This window comes from Nerophis lumbriciformis, linkage group LG07 (genome assembly GCF_033978685.3).
Source record: "Nerophis lumbriciformis linkage group LG07, RoL_Nlum_v2.1, whole genome shotgun sequence".
In the NCBI taxonomy this organism is placed as follows: Eukaryota; Metazoa; Chordata; class Actinopteri; order Syngnathiformes; family Syngnathidae; genus Nerophis; species Nerophis lumbriciformis.
Window position 1 is genome coordinate 14,397,148 of NC_084554.2, and position 15,353 is coordinate 14,412,500.

The following is a 15,353-nucleotide window of genomic DNA, read 5'->3' on the forward strand; positions in this document are numbered from 1 at the left end:
GTTTTATAGAACTTTGCGTGGATTGTGATAACAATATATATCCCAATATCCATCCATCCATCCATCTTCTTCCGCTTATCCGAGGTCGGGTCGCGGGGGCAGCAGCCTAAGCAGGGAAGCCCAGACTTCCCTCTCCCCAGCCTCTTCGTCCAGCTCCTCCCGGGGGATCCCGAGGCGTTCCCAGGCCAGCCGGGAGACATAGTCTTCCCAACGTGTCCTGGGTCTTCCCCGTGGCCTCCTACTGGTCGGATGTGCCCTAAACAACTCCCTAGGGAGGCGATCGGGTGGCATCCTGATCAGATGCCCGAACCACCTCATCTGGCTCCTCTTGATGTGGAGGAGCAGCGGCTTTACTTTGAGTTCCTCCCGGATGACAGAGCTTCTCACCCTATCTCTAAGGGAGAGCCCCGCCACCCGGCGGAATAAACTCATTTTGGCTGCTTGTACCCGTGATCTTGTCCTTTCGGTCATAACCCAAAGTTCATGACCATAGGTGAGGATGGGAATGTAGATCGACCGGTAAATTGAGAGCTTTGCCTTCCGGCTCAGCTCCTTCTTCACCACAACGAATGGATACAGCGTCCGCATTACTGAAGACGCCGCACCGATCCGCCTGTCGATCTCACGATCCACTCTTCCCTCACTCGTGAACAAGACTCAAGATATCCCAATATATTAAATGGTATATAAATGATAATATAACAATTTTAAAAATGAGCTACTAAGGCTCCTAATTTGGCTGCTGACATATTGTGTAAGTTATTTTCTCAGCTATTACTAATCTACTTGTTAATTTAATACTTTAGTTTTGGCTGACGCAATACAATTGATTCGATTTTTGTTGATTCCACATTTGGTGATTGAATCGATTTTTGTTGATTCAGTACTATGTTACAGGACCGATGTATATACAGGATCATTGAATGATTCAATTTGGTGGTTCATCTGGAATTTGAAAACTACACAGGGAGGCGGTGTAACGAAATCAATGTTTAAATGATTTCCTTATTTTTTGCATTCACAATGTATAATAAAGTCAATGGTGCAAAAATAATTAAATAAAAGCAACAACTATTGGCTATATCGCTCTAATCTACCTACTCAGTGAATTTTTGACCACTCCTCTTGACTAGTGGTTAGAGTGTCCGCCCTGAGATCGGTAGGGTGTGAGTCCAAACCCCGGCCGAGTCATACCAAAGACTATAAAAATGGGACCCATTCCCTCCCTGCTTGACACTCAGCATCAAGGGTTGGAATTGGGGGTTAAATCACCAAAAATGATTCCCGGGCGCGGCCACCGCTGCTGCTCACTGCTCCCCTCACCTCCCAGGGGGTGATCAAGGGTGATGGGTCAAATGCAGAGAATAATTTCGCCACACCTTGTGTGTGTGACAATCATTGGTACTTTAACTTTAACTAATCATTGTAGTATCGACCATATAATAATACTATACTTGGTATCATTATTGTCTATATTTGTATCGTTCTGCCCACCCCTGTTTTCATTCTAGAGTGCTTGCTTAGCGGTTAGCTATGCTGTTTTGTTTCCTTCAGTGCGTAGTGTAGCATATTTAGCTATTCCTTGTCCAATAGCTGTGTATATTCAGTTTGTTTTGTATTGAAATTGCTGACTTCGAGATGTCTTTTGTATTCGTGGTCGTGTTTTTTGTCTAAATAACGATTAAACCTCGTTTAATACATGTAGTACTACATTTGACCAGTAGAGGGCGACAATGCTAATAGTATTAAGTCACATAGAATGTTTGGTGTGTGAATGTTGTGTAATTTCCCAATGTGTAAACATTTGTCGATTATCGCGTGAATACCGGTATATATATTACCACTAAATCTTCTATTTTATTAGGTAAAATACACAATGGATGTAATATTTGTATGTTTATATTTTCAGTCTTACAAACCTTAAATGAAGAAAGAAGTGTAAAGAAATAAAACTAATAAATAATAATAATTTAAAAGAAGGAACATCCGTCCTCAAAAACTGGAGCTTCTTTTTCTTCATGCCGTTAACTATCTGCACACGCTGGAATTGAGTAGTGAGGGAAGAATAATGAAGTTGTTGACTGCAGTGTGAAAGCCGATGTGTTTACTTTGTAATTAAATCAAAGATATGTAACCTGCGGCGGCACTTTCTGACAAAACGTCCACATTCCGATGTCCGGCCCCTGAGCCATGGGGCTCTTAAAACTGTGGCCCTCTTCATTATGTCGTTGAATAGTCTGTATCACACAACCGTATCATTGACCGATATGTTGTACTTTGGCAAAGAAGTGCGCTCTTTTAAAACTTGTGTGGGTTTACTTAATGTTAAAGGACGTTTAGAGGGGTTTGTCTTTATTTAATTAACTTTTTCAATAAATAAAAAATAAAAAATACAAAACTTTATAGAAAAAAAAAGTTTATACAGATTTGAACCCTTGGATGATTCCCACCTTGCCTCGCTGTGTACTCGTTGTCCTCTATCAACCTGGCCAGGCCAAAGTCGGCGATTTTGCACACCAAGTTGTCGCCCACTAGGATGTTGGCGGCGCGCAGATCGCGGTGGATGTAGTTCATCCTCTCAATAAAAGCCATGCCATCAGCGACCTTAAAAAAAAACCAAGATTATTTCATAAAATTCCAAATGTTGGGACACAAACAGTTAGCGCTTGTTTTATCTCACCTGTGCGGCCATGTCCACCAGGAGAGGAAGCTTCAGGAACTTTCCGTCACCCTCTTTGAGGAAATCAAGCAAGCTACCTGTCAAAGAAAAGGCCACAATGATACAAACGAGGGGTGTCCCGATACAACTTTTCTACGATACAGATATTGGAGCCTAGAGTATTGGTCGATACCGATATTTAGAGATGTTAAATGCTTTAAAATACGAGACGATAAATGCTTTAAATTGTAATATCGGAAATTATCGGTATCGGTTTCAAAAAGTACAATTGATGACTTTTTAAAACGCCGCTGTACAGAGTGGTACAAGGACGTAGGGAGAATTACAGAGCGCCAATAAACCTTAAAGGCACTGCCTTTGCGTGCCGGCCCAATCACATAATATCTACGGCTTTTCACACACGCAAGTGAATGCAAGTATACTTGGTCAACAGCCATACAGGTCACACTGAGGGTGGCCGTATAAACAACATTAACACTGTTACAAATATGCGACACACTGTGAACCCACACCAAACAATAATGACAAACACATTTCGGGAGAACATCCGCACCGTAACACAACATAAACACAACAGAACAAATACCCAGAACCCCTTGCAGCACTAACTCTTCCGAGACGCTACAATATACACCCCCGCTACTACCAAACCCCGCCCCGCCCACCTCAACCCTGGTTGTAATAATACTGGGTGGAATGTTGAATTAGGCTGTTTTGACTTGCGCGGTCTTTTCAAAGGATTATAGCACAAAACCTAAGCGGGTCAAACGAGAGGGCGTACCTTTGGCCATGTACTCCGTGACAATATAGATGGGCTCCGCTGACACCACAGCGTACAGAGGCACCAGTTTGTCATGACGAAGCTTCTTCATGATCTGAGCTTCCTGCAGGAAGGCCTCTGGCGACATGGTCCCTGGCTTCAGAGTCTTTATGGCCACTTTGGTGGTGCCGTTCCACGTGCCTACACACAAACACACCGGGTTATAAATGCTTCCTGCACCATCCTCCCAGACTAGAGTTGTCCTATCACGTCTTTAGGCGTGAACTGATGCAGCTTGGATGGGAGGCGAAACGTCTTCAGACCTAAATCCGCAGACCAGTTTACAGCAGGAGGCAAAGACTTGAGTTCACCTTGCAGGCATTTTTTGACATACAAACGTAATTAGTCATTCAAAGCATCTCCTGCTGTTTTGGTGCGCCTTACCCATCCAGACCTCTCCGAAGCAGCCCTGGCCCAGCTTGAGCTCCAGCCTTAGAGAGTGGCGAGGTATCTCCCAGGCGTCTTTGGCGAGGCCCTGCGTCTGAGGCTTGACGGTTGGACACAGTGTGGTGAGCCTGTGGCAGAGGCCGTCTGCATGCTCTGCAGCAGAGAGAGCAGAAGGGTGTGAACTAGAACTGAGTTTCAGTGGCATTAACCTGTCCCTTCGGGAATGTGCGATAGTGCCAATTCATGCAAATGATGCACAGCTTTGCACATTTTAACCAGTCAAATTTGTCTCTGAGCAGCACGGTCCAATACAAACATATGTTTGTTTCTGGTGTAGACGAAGCAGGAACAACGTGTACCTATATATCAATTCTTTATTTAACAATTGTCGTCCCATAGCTTATAGCTACTTCCAGTTCCTGTCTACAGCATTAAGCCTTCCGGGTAATGTAGTATATAGACCAGTGGTGTACAAACTAATGCCCCTGAGCCAAATACGACCCGTCGGCGTCTTCAATTTTGCATGTGAGATGGCACAAATTCAATAAACAATTTGATATTTCATACATACATATCGAGCGTTCTGATTACTGACATTTTTTCGCCATCTGGTGGTCAACCATAGTAACTCTGCGATTGATGGCACTTTCAATTCAATGAAGTACAGTATTTACTTCTATAACCCAATCTAAAAAACCTTCCGTAGTCACCGTGCAGAAAAAAAAAAATCAATCATTACCAAAATTCAACAAACATGGTCACACATAACACAACCTGCTCATTGAACTTTGTGGATATTATAAAAAAAACGTCCACTTAACATAACATAATAAAAATAATGCGAAACACTCTCCACACTTATCAATATTTGCCGCATTTTAACGGCTTGATTTTTCGGATTGATTAAAAAACCTTAAGGAGGTAGTCACGGAGGCTATTTCATCCCGACAAGCCTGTTTTGCAGGTTTCCCTGCTCTTCAGGGGAGTTTAGGGTATGGTATATGGTAGTTTTATATATATATATATATATATATATATATATGTATGTATGTATGTATGTATGTATGTATGTATGTATGTATGTATGTATGTATGTATGTATGTATATATAATGTATATATGTACACATGTGTATATATATATATATGTATATATATACACATATATATATATATATATATATACATGTATATATGTACACATGTATATATATGTGTATATATACATGTGTGTATATATATATATATATATATATATATATACAGTATATATGTGTGTATATATATATATATATATGTACATATATATGTATATATATGTACATATATATGTATATATATGTACATATATATGTGTATATATGTATATATATATGTGTATATATGTATATATATATGTATGTATATGTATATATGTATATATATATGTATGTATATATATATATACATATATATGTGTGTATATATATATATATACATATACACACACATATATATATATATATCAGTGACGTGCGGTGAGGTTGATGGCTGGTGAGGCACTGACTTCATCACAGTCAGATTTACAAACATATGAACCCTAAAGAGTATCTTATTCACCATTTGATTGGCAGCAGTTAACGGGTTATGTTTAAAAGCTCATACCAGCATTCTTCCCTGCTTGGCACTCAGCATCAAGGGTTGGAATTGGGGGTTAAATCACCAAAAATGATTCCCAGGCGCGGCGCCGCTGCTGCCCACTGCTCCCCACTGCTCCCCTCACCTCCCAGGGGGTGATCAAGGGGATGGGTCAAATGCAGAGGACAAATTTCATTACACCTAGTGTGTGTGTGACAATCATTGGTACTTTAACTTAACTTTAACTTTACACATACAAACTGTAGCACACAAAAAAGCACATTTAATAAAAAAAACTTTTTTTTTTTTACTTTTAGTTTTTTATTCTAATTAGGGTCCAATAAGCCCAAGTAGCAAAGAGAAAAAAAAAAGCATGTAAACAAACAGCTTGGGCCTTAAGAGGATTAAGGTTACAATGAACACTTCAAATATGGATGAAAAATGCATAAAATTACAAGTTGATTCAATGTTATAAAAAAAAGTGTGTTTGATTAGCCTGGAACCTTTACCTGTGTAGTGTTCAACCAGCTGCTGTAAGGTTTCAAACTGCACGCGCGTGGTGATGTAGTAACCGCCGCTGTCCAGCTTGCGGATCTTGTAGTGTTTCACGTTGTCTCCCTTGGTTTCGTCCCAGTCTCGAATAGAGAGAGAAAACGCACCTGGACACGAGACCGGTATCATCAGGCAAACATGCCGCCGAGCTTAATGTATGTCTTTATGAAAAGCTGCTGGCGTACCTTGAGTGGTTTCACTTTCGCGCACCAAGAAAGTCCCCCGATGGTTACCTGGATTCAGCAGCAGCCTCTCCCCGTCTTTACGGCCCATTTTGCCAAAGTACCACCTGGTGGTGCGAGGATGCAGGGAGAGCAGTGGTTCACATTCGGTCATTGGCAAGGCCGGCCAAGATGTAGTATGCCTGGGGTATCCTGGGGTCCGAGAGCCAGCTCCAGCTCGTGGTGCCCAAGACCAGACTTAAAACCAGGGGAGACAAGGCCTTCTCTGTGGTCGGCCCTAAGCTCTGGAACACTCTGCCCCTCCATGTTCGAACTGCTCCCACAGTGGAGTGTATTAAGTCTCGTCTTGAGACCCACTTTTATTCTTTGGCTTTTAACACTACGTGAGTTGTGTGGTCCTCTGTTGTCCTCTGTGTTTTTAAAATTGTGATTTCTATTTACTGTTTTAATTGGTTTTACCCTTTAAAGTCATTTTTAATCATATTTATTTTATCTTGTTTTGTTTTGTATGTATTTCACTGTTGCGATTCAAGTGACTTCACTGCCATCGGAGGAGGCTACGCCGGATAGTCGAACCTCGGATTCAGGAGGAACAGTGTGGTTTTCGTCCTGGTCGTGGAACTGTGAACCAGCTCTATACTCTCGGCAGGGTCCTTGAGGGTGCATGGGAGTTTGCCCAACCAGTCTACATGTGTTTTGTGGACTTGGAGAAGGCATTCGACCGTGTCCCTCGGGAAATCCTGTGGGGAGTGCTCAGAGAGTATGGGGTATCGGACTGTCTGATTGTGGCAGTCCGCTCCCTGTATGCTCAGTGCCAGAGCTTGGTCCGCATTGCCGGCAGTAAGTCGGACACGTTTCCAGTGAGGGTTGGACTCCGCCAAGGCTGCCCTTTGTCACCGATTCTGTTCATAACTTTTATGGACAGAATTTCTAGGCGCAGTCAAGGCGTTGAGGGGATCTGGTTTGGTGGCTGCAGGATTAGGTCTCTGCTTTTTGCAGATGATGTGGTCCTGATGGCTTCATCTGGCCAGGATCTTCAGCTCTCGCTGGATCGGTTCGCAGCCGAGTGTGAAGCGACTGGGATGAGAATCAGCACCTCCAAGTCTGAGTCCATGGTTCTCGCCCGGAAAAGGGTGGAGTGCCATCTCCGGGTTGGGGAGGAGATCTTGCCCCAAGTGGAGGAGTTCAAGTACCTCGGAGTCTTGTTCACGAGTGAGAGAAGAGTGGATCATGAGATCGACAGGCGGATCGGTGCGGCGTCTTCAGTAATGCGGACGCTGTATCGAACCGTTGTGGTGAAGAAGGAGCTGAGCCGGAAGGCAAAGCTCTCAGTTTACCGGTCGATCTTCGTTCCCATCCTCGCCTATGGTCATGAGCTTTGGGTTATGACCGAAAGGACAAGATCACGGGTACAAGCGGCCGAAATTAGTTTCCTCCGCCGGGTGGCGGGGCTCTCCCTTAGAGATAGGGTGAGAAGTTCTGTCATCCGGGGGGAGCTCAAAGTAAAGCTGCTGCTCCTCCACATCGAGAGGAGCCAGATGAAGTGGTTCGGGCATCTGGTCAGGATGCCACCCGAACGCCTCCCTAGGGAGGTGTTTAGGGCACGTCCGACCGGTAGGAGGCCACGGGGAAGACCCAGGACACGTTGGGAAGACTATGTCTCCCGGCTGGCCTGGGAACGCCTCGGGGTCCCACGAAGAGCTGGACGAAGTGGCTGGGGAGAGGGAAGTCTGGGCTTCCCTGCTTAGGCTGCTGCCCCAGCGACCCAACCTCGGATAAGCGGAAGAAGATGGATGGAAGATGGATGGATGTTTTGTATGTATTTATTTTTTGTTTTTATTCCGTCATTGATGGAGCTAAGGATAATATTTGAATATTGTTGTGCAGCACTTTGGAAACATTTTGTTGTTTAAATGTGCTATATAAATAAAGTGGATTGGATTGGATTGGGTAGGCTCGGAACTACGGTGGCTGTGAGGAAGACAAAGACGTAGATACTCACTCCTCAGCTTGTATGGAGTCTGCGGGGGCTACGTAGTTGCTGGGGATGTAGCCCTTCTGCCCGCTGTTGATGGAGCGCGCTTCCCACCAGTCTCCTTCTCTGCAGAGGCACAAACATGTAATTTAAACTTCACTTTTGGAGGCAGGACGACAACTGCTTGCGTCCGCGTCGCAAACCGTGTGATACCCTCGCGAGCATCTAGAGCAGGGATGTCAAACATGCGGGCCGGATCAGGTCCGTGAACGAGTTTAATCTAGGCCGCGGGATGTGTTCAAGTCATACTTGCCAACCCTCCCGAATTTTCCGGGAGACTCCCGAAATTCAGCGCCTCTCCCGAAAACTTCCCGGGACACATATTCTCCCGAAAATCTCCCGATTTTCAGCCGGAGCTGGAAGCCACGCCCCCTCCAGCTCCATGTGGACCTGAGTGAGGACAGCCTTTTTTCATGACTGGAGGACAACAGGGTGACAAGAACTAAATCATCCAGACTAGAGTTAAATTGTATTATTATGTTTATTTTACCTAAAAATAAATATATTTATTAATTAAAACAAAACAAAACTACTAAATACATTTTTACTATATTTTGCTAAAAACATCAAAATTAATTGTATTTTTATTTGTATTTTTTCGTGACTCCTTATTACATTACATCCAGCCATATAATTATACATTAAAATAAACATATTTGAAATAATTGATTTTAAATTATCATAATATTTCATTTAAAATGACCATATTTAATTACTAAAATAATTGCTTATTTATCAACAACTTTAGCATTTTATTCCCCTCCATGTTCGAACTGCTCCCACAGTGGAGTGTTTTAAGTCTCGTCCTAAGACCCACTTTTATTCTCTGGCTTTTAACACTACGTGAGTTGTGTGGTCCTCTGTTGTCCTCTGTGTTTTTTAAAATTTTGATTTCTATTTACTGTTTTAATTGGTTTTACCCTTTAAAATCGTTTTTAGTCATATTTATTTTATATTGTTTTTAGTTGTGTTTAATATTGTTGTGCAGTACTTTGGAAACATTTTGTTGTTTAAATGTGCTATATAAATAAAGTGCATTGGATTGGATTACATTTTGAAACTCTCAGAAGCCAAGTTATGTTATATTCCTTAATATTTATTTATGCAAGTTTGAAGTATCAATTATCTAAACACAGTTTTGTTTTCATATTTTCAGGATGTATATATATATACATTATATATATATAATATATATATATATATATGTGTATATATATATATATATGTATATATATATATATATATGTGTATATATATATATATATATATATATATATATATATATATATATATACAGGTAAAAGCCAGTAAATTAGAATATTTTGAAAAACTTGATTTATTTCAGTAATTGCATTCAAAAGGTGTAACTTGTACATTATATTTATTCATTGCACACAGACTGATGCATTCAAATGTTTATTTCATTTAATTTTGATGATTTGAAGTGGCAACAAATGAAAATCCAAAATTCCGTGTGTCACAAAATTAGAATATTACTTAAGGCTAATACAAAAAAGGGATTTTTAGAAATGTTGGCCAACTGAAAAGTATGAAAAATATGAGCATGTACAATACTCAATACTTGGTTGGAGCTTCTTTTGCCTCAATTACTGCGTTAATGCGGCGTGGCATGGAGTCGATGAGTTTCTGGCACTGCTCAGGTGTTATGAGAGCCCAGGTTGCTCTGATAGCAACCATCACCCAACCATGCAAATTTTGCATTTCCTTTGGAAATCGAGGTCCCAGAGTCTGGAGGAAGACAGGAGAGGCACAGGATCCACGTTGCCTGAAGTCTAGTGTAAAGTTTCCACCATCAGTGATGGTTTGGGGTGCCATGTCATCTGCTGGTGTCGGTCCACTCTGTTTCCTGAGATCCAGGGTCAACGCAGCCGTCTACCAGCAAGTTTTAGAGCACTTCATGCTTCCTGCTGCTGACCTGCTCTATGGAGATGGAGATTTCAAGTTCCAACAGGACTTGGCGCCTGCACACAGTGCAAAATCTACCCGTGCCTGGTTTACGGACCATGGTATTTCTGTTCTAAATTGGCCCGCCAACTCCCCTGACCTTAGCCCCATAGAAAATCTGTGGGGTATTGTGAAAAGGAAGATGCAGAATGCCAGACCCAAAAACGCAGAAGAGTTGAAGGCCACTATCAGAGCAACCTGGGGTCTCATAACACCTGAGCAGTGCCAGAAACTCATCGACTCCATGCCACGCCGCATTAACGCAGTAATTGAGGCAAAAGGAGCTCCAACCAAGTATTGAGTATTGTACATGCTCATATTTTTCATTTTCATACTTTTCAGTTGGCCAACATTTCTAAAAATCCCTTTTTTGTATTAGCCTTAAGTAATATTCTAATTTTGTGACACACGGAATTTTGGATTTTCATTTGTTGCCACTTCAAATCATCAAAATTAAATGAAATAAACATTTGAATGCATCAGTCTGTGTGCAATGAATAAATATAATGTACAAGTTACACCTTTTGAATGCAATTACTGAAATAAATCAAGTTTTTCAAAATATTCTAATTTACTGGCTTTTACCTGTATATATGTACCGGTATGTATGTATATATGTATGTATGTATATATATATATATATATATATATATATATATATATATATATATATATATATATATATGTGTATATATATATATATATATGTGTATATATGTATATATATATATATGTATATATAGTCTTGTTCACGAGTGGGGGAAGAGTGGATCGTGAGATCGACAGGCGGATCGGTGCGGCGTCTTCAGTAATGCGGACACTGTATCGATCCGTTGTAGTGAAGAAGGAGCTGAGCCGGAAGGCAAAGCTCTCGATTTACCGGTCGATCTACGTTCCCATCCTCACCTATGGTCATGAGCTTTGGGTCATGACCGAAAGGACAAGATCACGGGTACAAGCGGCCGAAATGAGTTTCCTCCGCCGGGTGGCAGGGCTCTCCCTTAGAGATAGGGTGAGAAGCTCTGTCATCCGGGGGGAGCTCAAAGTAAAGCCGCTGCTCCTCCACATCGAGAGGAGCCAGATGAGGTGGTTCGGGCATCTGGTCAGGATGCCACCCGAACGCCTCCCTAGGGAGGTGTTTCGGGCACGTCCGACCGGTAGGAGGCCACGGGGAAGACCCAGGACACGCTGGGAAGACTATCTCTCCCGGCTGGCCTGGGAACGCCTCGGGATCCCCCGGGAGGAGCTGGACGAAGTGGCTGGGGAGAGGGAAGTCTGGGCTTCCCTGCTTAAGCTGCTGCCCCCGCGACCCGACCTCGGATAAGCGGAAGAAGATGGATGGATGGATATATATGTGTATATATATATATATATATGTATGAAATACTTGACTTGGTGAATTCTGGCTGTCAATATACTCCTCCCCTCTTAACCACGCCCCGCCCCACCCCGACCACGCCCCCACCCCCCACCTCCCGAAATCGGAGGTCTCAAGGTTGGCAAGTATGGTTCAAGTGTAAAAACGAGTTGCGTTTTTTAAATGAAAGAAACCGCTGTTCTCAATGTGTCCACTGGATGTCGCCATAGCTATTCTGTGAGATACACAGTATAGTGAGGCTATGACTCCTCCCCCTCGACCCAACAGTAAATCATGCGATTTATTCCTCTGCTTTGAACAGATCGTGCTTTGGCAGCCTCATTTCCATAAAATGTCTGTCAAAAAAGACAAAAGTGGATGCATAGAGCGTTCCAAGAAAAATTATAATTTTCCTACAAACCCCACGTTGGCACGTTGTGTAATTCATAAATAAAAACAGAATACAATGATTTGCAAATCCTTTTCAACTTATATTCAATTGAATAGACTGCAAAGACAATATATTTAATGTTCCAACTGAGAAACTCCTTTTTTTGTTGTTGCAAATAATCATTCACTTAGAATTTAATGGCAGCAACACATTGCAAAAAAGTTGGCACAGGGGCATTTTTACATGTTACATGGCCTTTCCTTTTAACAACACTCAGTAAACGTTTGGGAACTGAGGAGACCAATTTTTGAAGCTTTTCAGGTGGAATTCTTTCCCATTCTTGCTTGATGTACATCTTAAGTTGTTCAACAGTGGCCTAGAGCAGTGGTTCTCAAATGGGGGTACGCGTACCCCTGGGGGTACTTGAAGGTCTGCCAAGGAGTACGTGAGATTTTTTTTTAAATATTCTAAAAATAGCAACAATTAAAAAGTCCTTTATGAATATATTTATTGAATAATACTTCAACAAAATATTAATTTTTTTGTGTTTAGAATTAAGTTCATGAATCCAGATGGATCTCTATTACAATCCCCAAAGAGGGCACTTTAAGTTGATGATTACTTCTATGTGTAAAAATCTTTATTTATAATTGAATCACTTGTTTATTTTTCAACAAGTTTTTAGTTATTTTTATATCTTTTTTTCCCAAATAGTTCAAGAAAGACCACAACAAATGAGCAATATTTTGCACTGTTATACAATTTAATAAATCAGAAGCTGATGACATAGTGCTGTATTTTACTTCTTTATCTTTTTTTTTTCAACCAAAAATGCTTTGCTCTGATTAGGGAGTACTTGAATTAAAAAAATGTTCACTGAAAAAAGGTTGAGAACCACTGGCCTAGAGTGTCCGCCCTGGGATCAGTAGGTCGTGAGTTCAAACCCCGGCTGAGTCATACCAAAGACTATAAAAATGGGACCCATTACCTCCCTGCTTGGCACTCAGCATCAAGGGTTGGAATTGGGGGTTAAATCACCAATAATGATTCCCGGGCGCGGCCACCGCTGCTGCCCACTGCGCCCCTCACCTCCCAGGGGGTGATCAAGAGTGATGGGTCAAATGCAGAAAATAATTTCGCCACACCTAGTGTGTGTGTGACAATCATTGGTACTTTAACTTAACAGTCCGGGGTCTCTGTTGTGGTATTTTAGGCTTCATATTGCGCCACACATTTTCAACGGGAGACAGGTCTGGACTACAGGCAGGCCAGTCTAGTACCCACACTCTTTTACTATGAAGCCACGTTGATGTAACACGTGGCTTGGCATTGTCTTGCTGAAATAAGCAGGGGCGTCCATGATAATGTTGCCTGGATGGCAAAATATGTTGCTCCAAAACCTGTATGTACATTTCAGCATTAATGGTGCCTTCACAGATGTGTAAGTTACCCATGCCTTGGGCACTAATACACCCCCATACCATCACAGATGCTGGCTTTTGAACTTTGCGCTTCGAACATTCCAGATGGTTCTTTTCCTCTTTGGTCCAGAGGACACGATGTCCACAGTTTCCAAAAACAATTTGAAATGTGGACTCGTCAGACCACAGAACACTTTCCCACTTTGCATCAGTCCATCTTAGATGAGCTCGGGCCCAGCCAAGCTGGCAGCGTTTCTGGGTGTTGTTGATAAATGGCTTTCGCTTTACATAGTAGAGTTTTAACTTGCACTTACAGATAGCTTTTCTGAAACATGTTGCAGGCATCAAATTCCAAATGAGCTAATATTTGTAAAAAAATAACAAGGTTTTCCAGTTCGAACTTTAAATATCTTGTCTTTGCAGTCTATTCAATTGAATATAAGTTAAAAAGGATTTGCAAATCATTGTATTCTGTTTTCAATTACGGTTTACACAACGTGCCAACTTCACTGGTTTTGGGGTTTGTAGATTTTCCTCCTTGCGGCCCCTGAGCTAAAATTAGTTTGACACCCCTGATCTGGAATATACTGTCGATTAATTTCTGCCATACTGACTGATGATGACACGTACGTATTGTTGATGATTTGGAAGCGCTCTCCTTTTTTGAATGAAAGGTCATCTGACGTCCTGGCCTCATAGTCGTACAGCGCCACAAAGAATGTCACACCACCTGTAATCACACACCCTACATACATCATATGGACAAAAGTATCGGAACAAACCGACTACTCTGTATTGGAGTCGGTTTAAATATATAACATGGCAGGAAAACCCACACAATATTTAAACAATTTCCCTATTCTCTTTTAATACATAGAATTGTTTGATCAAAACAAAGTCAATAGTAAACAATAGCTAAACAAAAGGAAAAACTACTACCGTATTTTCCGGACTTTAAAGTGCACTTTTTTCCTCAAAACTTGACAGTGCGCCTTATAACCCGGTGCGCTTAATGTACGGAATAATTCTGGTTTTGCTTACCGACCTCGGAGCTATTTTATTTGGTACATGGTGAAATGATAAGTGTGACCAGTAGATGGCAGTCACACATAAGAGATACATGTAGACTGCAAAATGACTCAAGTAAAGAACACCAACATTTTATATATTTCATTGAAAATATAGAACATTACACACGGCGCTCAAAAATCCATCAAAATGTTTTAATACGACTTTGGTAAGCTATGACGACGCACCGCTTGATGGATTGTACTGTGCTTCAATATACGAGTATTATTGTGGTGTGTGTATAAGGTAAGACATATTATCTGGCGTTTTGTTTCGCAATATTATGCAAAAGCAACTTTTATTACCTTCTGGTACCTGCTGATCTGTATTTGGGATCTGCATAAGTCCTGAAAAATTGTGCGCCTCCGCCTTTGTAGTCCGTAGTCGATAAGCTTCTTCTTTTTCTCTATCTTCTTGTTATGGGACATTCATCCTCAGCTGTTGCCATTTCTAATATAAAGTAGTGTAAAGTTGTTACTTATATCTTTCAGTAAACTCGCCATGAAAGCGCTAAAACATACCGGTGTAGTGAGTTTACATTATTCACCCAAGGAACTTTAGTTTTTAGAAAGTTCCGGTCGGACGGTTTTTCATGGGACACATTTCCTGCGGATGAGGAGAAGCTGCTCCGTTATTGATTTAAGTAAAGTCTGAATGTCATTAAAACAGTTAGCTGAGAAGACGCTGTCGAAGGTGAGCCACGTAAATAAGACCGCCCACAAAACGGCGCATCCTGAAGCGACGGTCAGAAAGCGACTTGAAGATGATCTGTAAAACATCATCTATGCAACATTTTGACCAAAGAACCACCATTGCATGTTATGTAGACCACAAGGAAGTGTTTTACATTTAGAAAAAAAAAAATCTGACTCCTTTAAT

General features: G+C 41.6%; 1 protein-coding gene across 1 annotated transcript in view; it reads right to left on the reverse strand.

The window, feature by feature from the left end:
- Positions 1 to 15,353, reverse strand: part of LOC133609804 (tyrosine-protein kinase yes-like) — a 45,996-nt gene that overhangs the window by 7,769 nt on the left and 22,874 nt on the right. Inside the window, exons 3-10 of the mRNA XM_061965771.1 lie at positions 14,037 to 14,136; positions 8,240 to 8,338; positions 6,241 to 6,344; positions 6,013 to 6,162; positions 3,885 to 4,040; positions 3,462 to 3,641; positions 2,681 to 2,757; positions 2,451 to 2,604 (exon numbers count right to left, since the gene is read on the reverse strand). Of these exons, the coding sequence (XP_061821755.1) occupies positions 2,451 to 2,604; positions 2,681 to 2,757; positions 3,462 to 3,641; positions 3,885 to 4,040; positions 6,013 to 6,162; positions 6,241 to 6,344; positions 8,240 to 8,338; positions 14,037 to 14,136 (1,020 nt within the window). The remainder of the gene's footprint in view (positions 1 to 2,450; positions 2,605 to 2,680; positions 2,758 to 3,461; positions 3,642 to 3,884; positions 4,041 to 6,012; positions 6,163 to 6,240; positions 6,345 to 8,239; positions 8,339 to 14,036; positions 14,137 to 15,353) is intronic.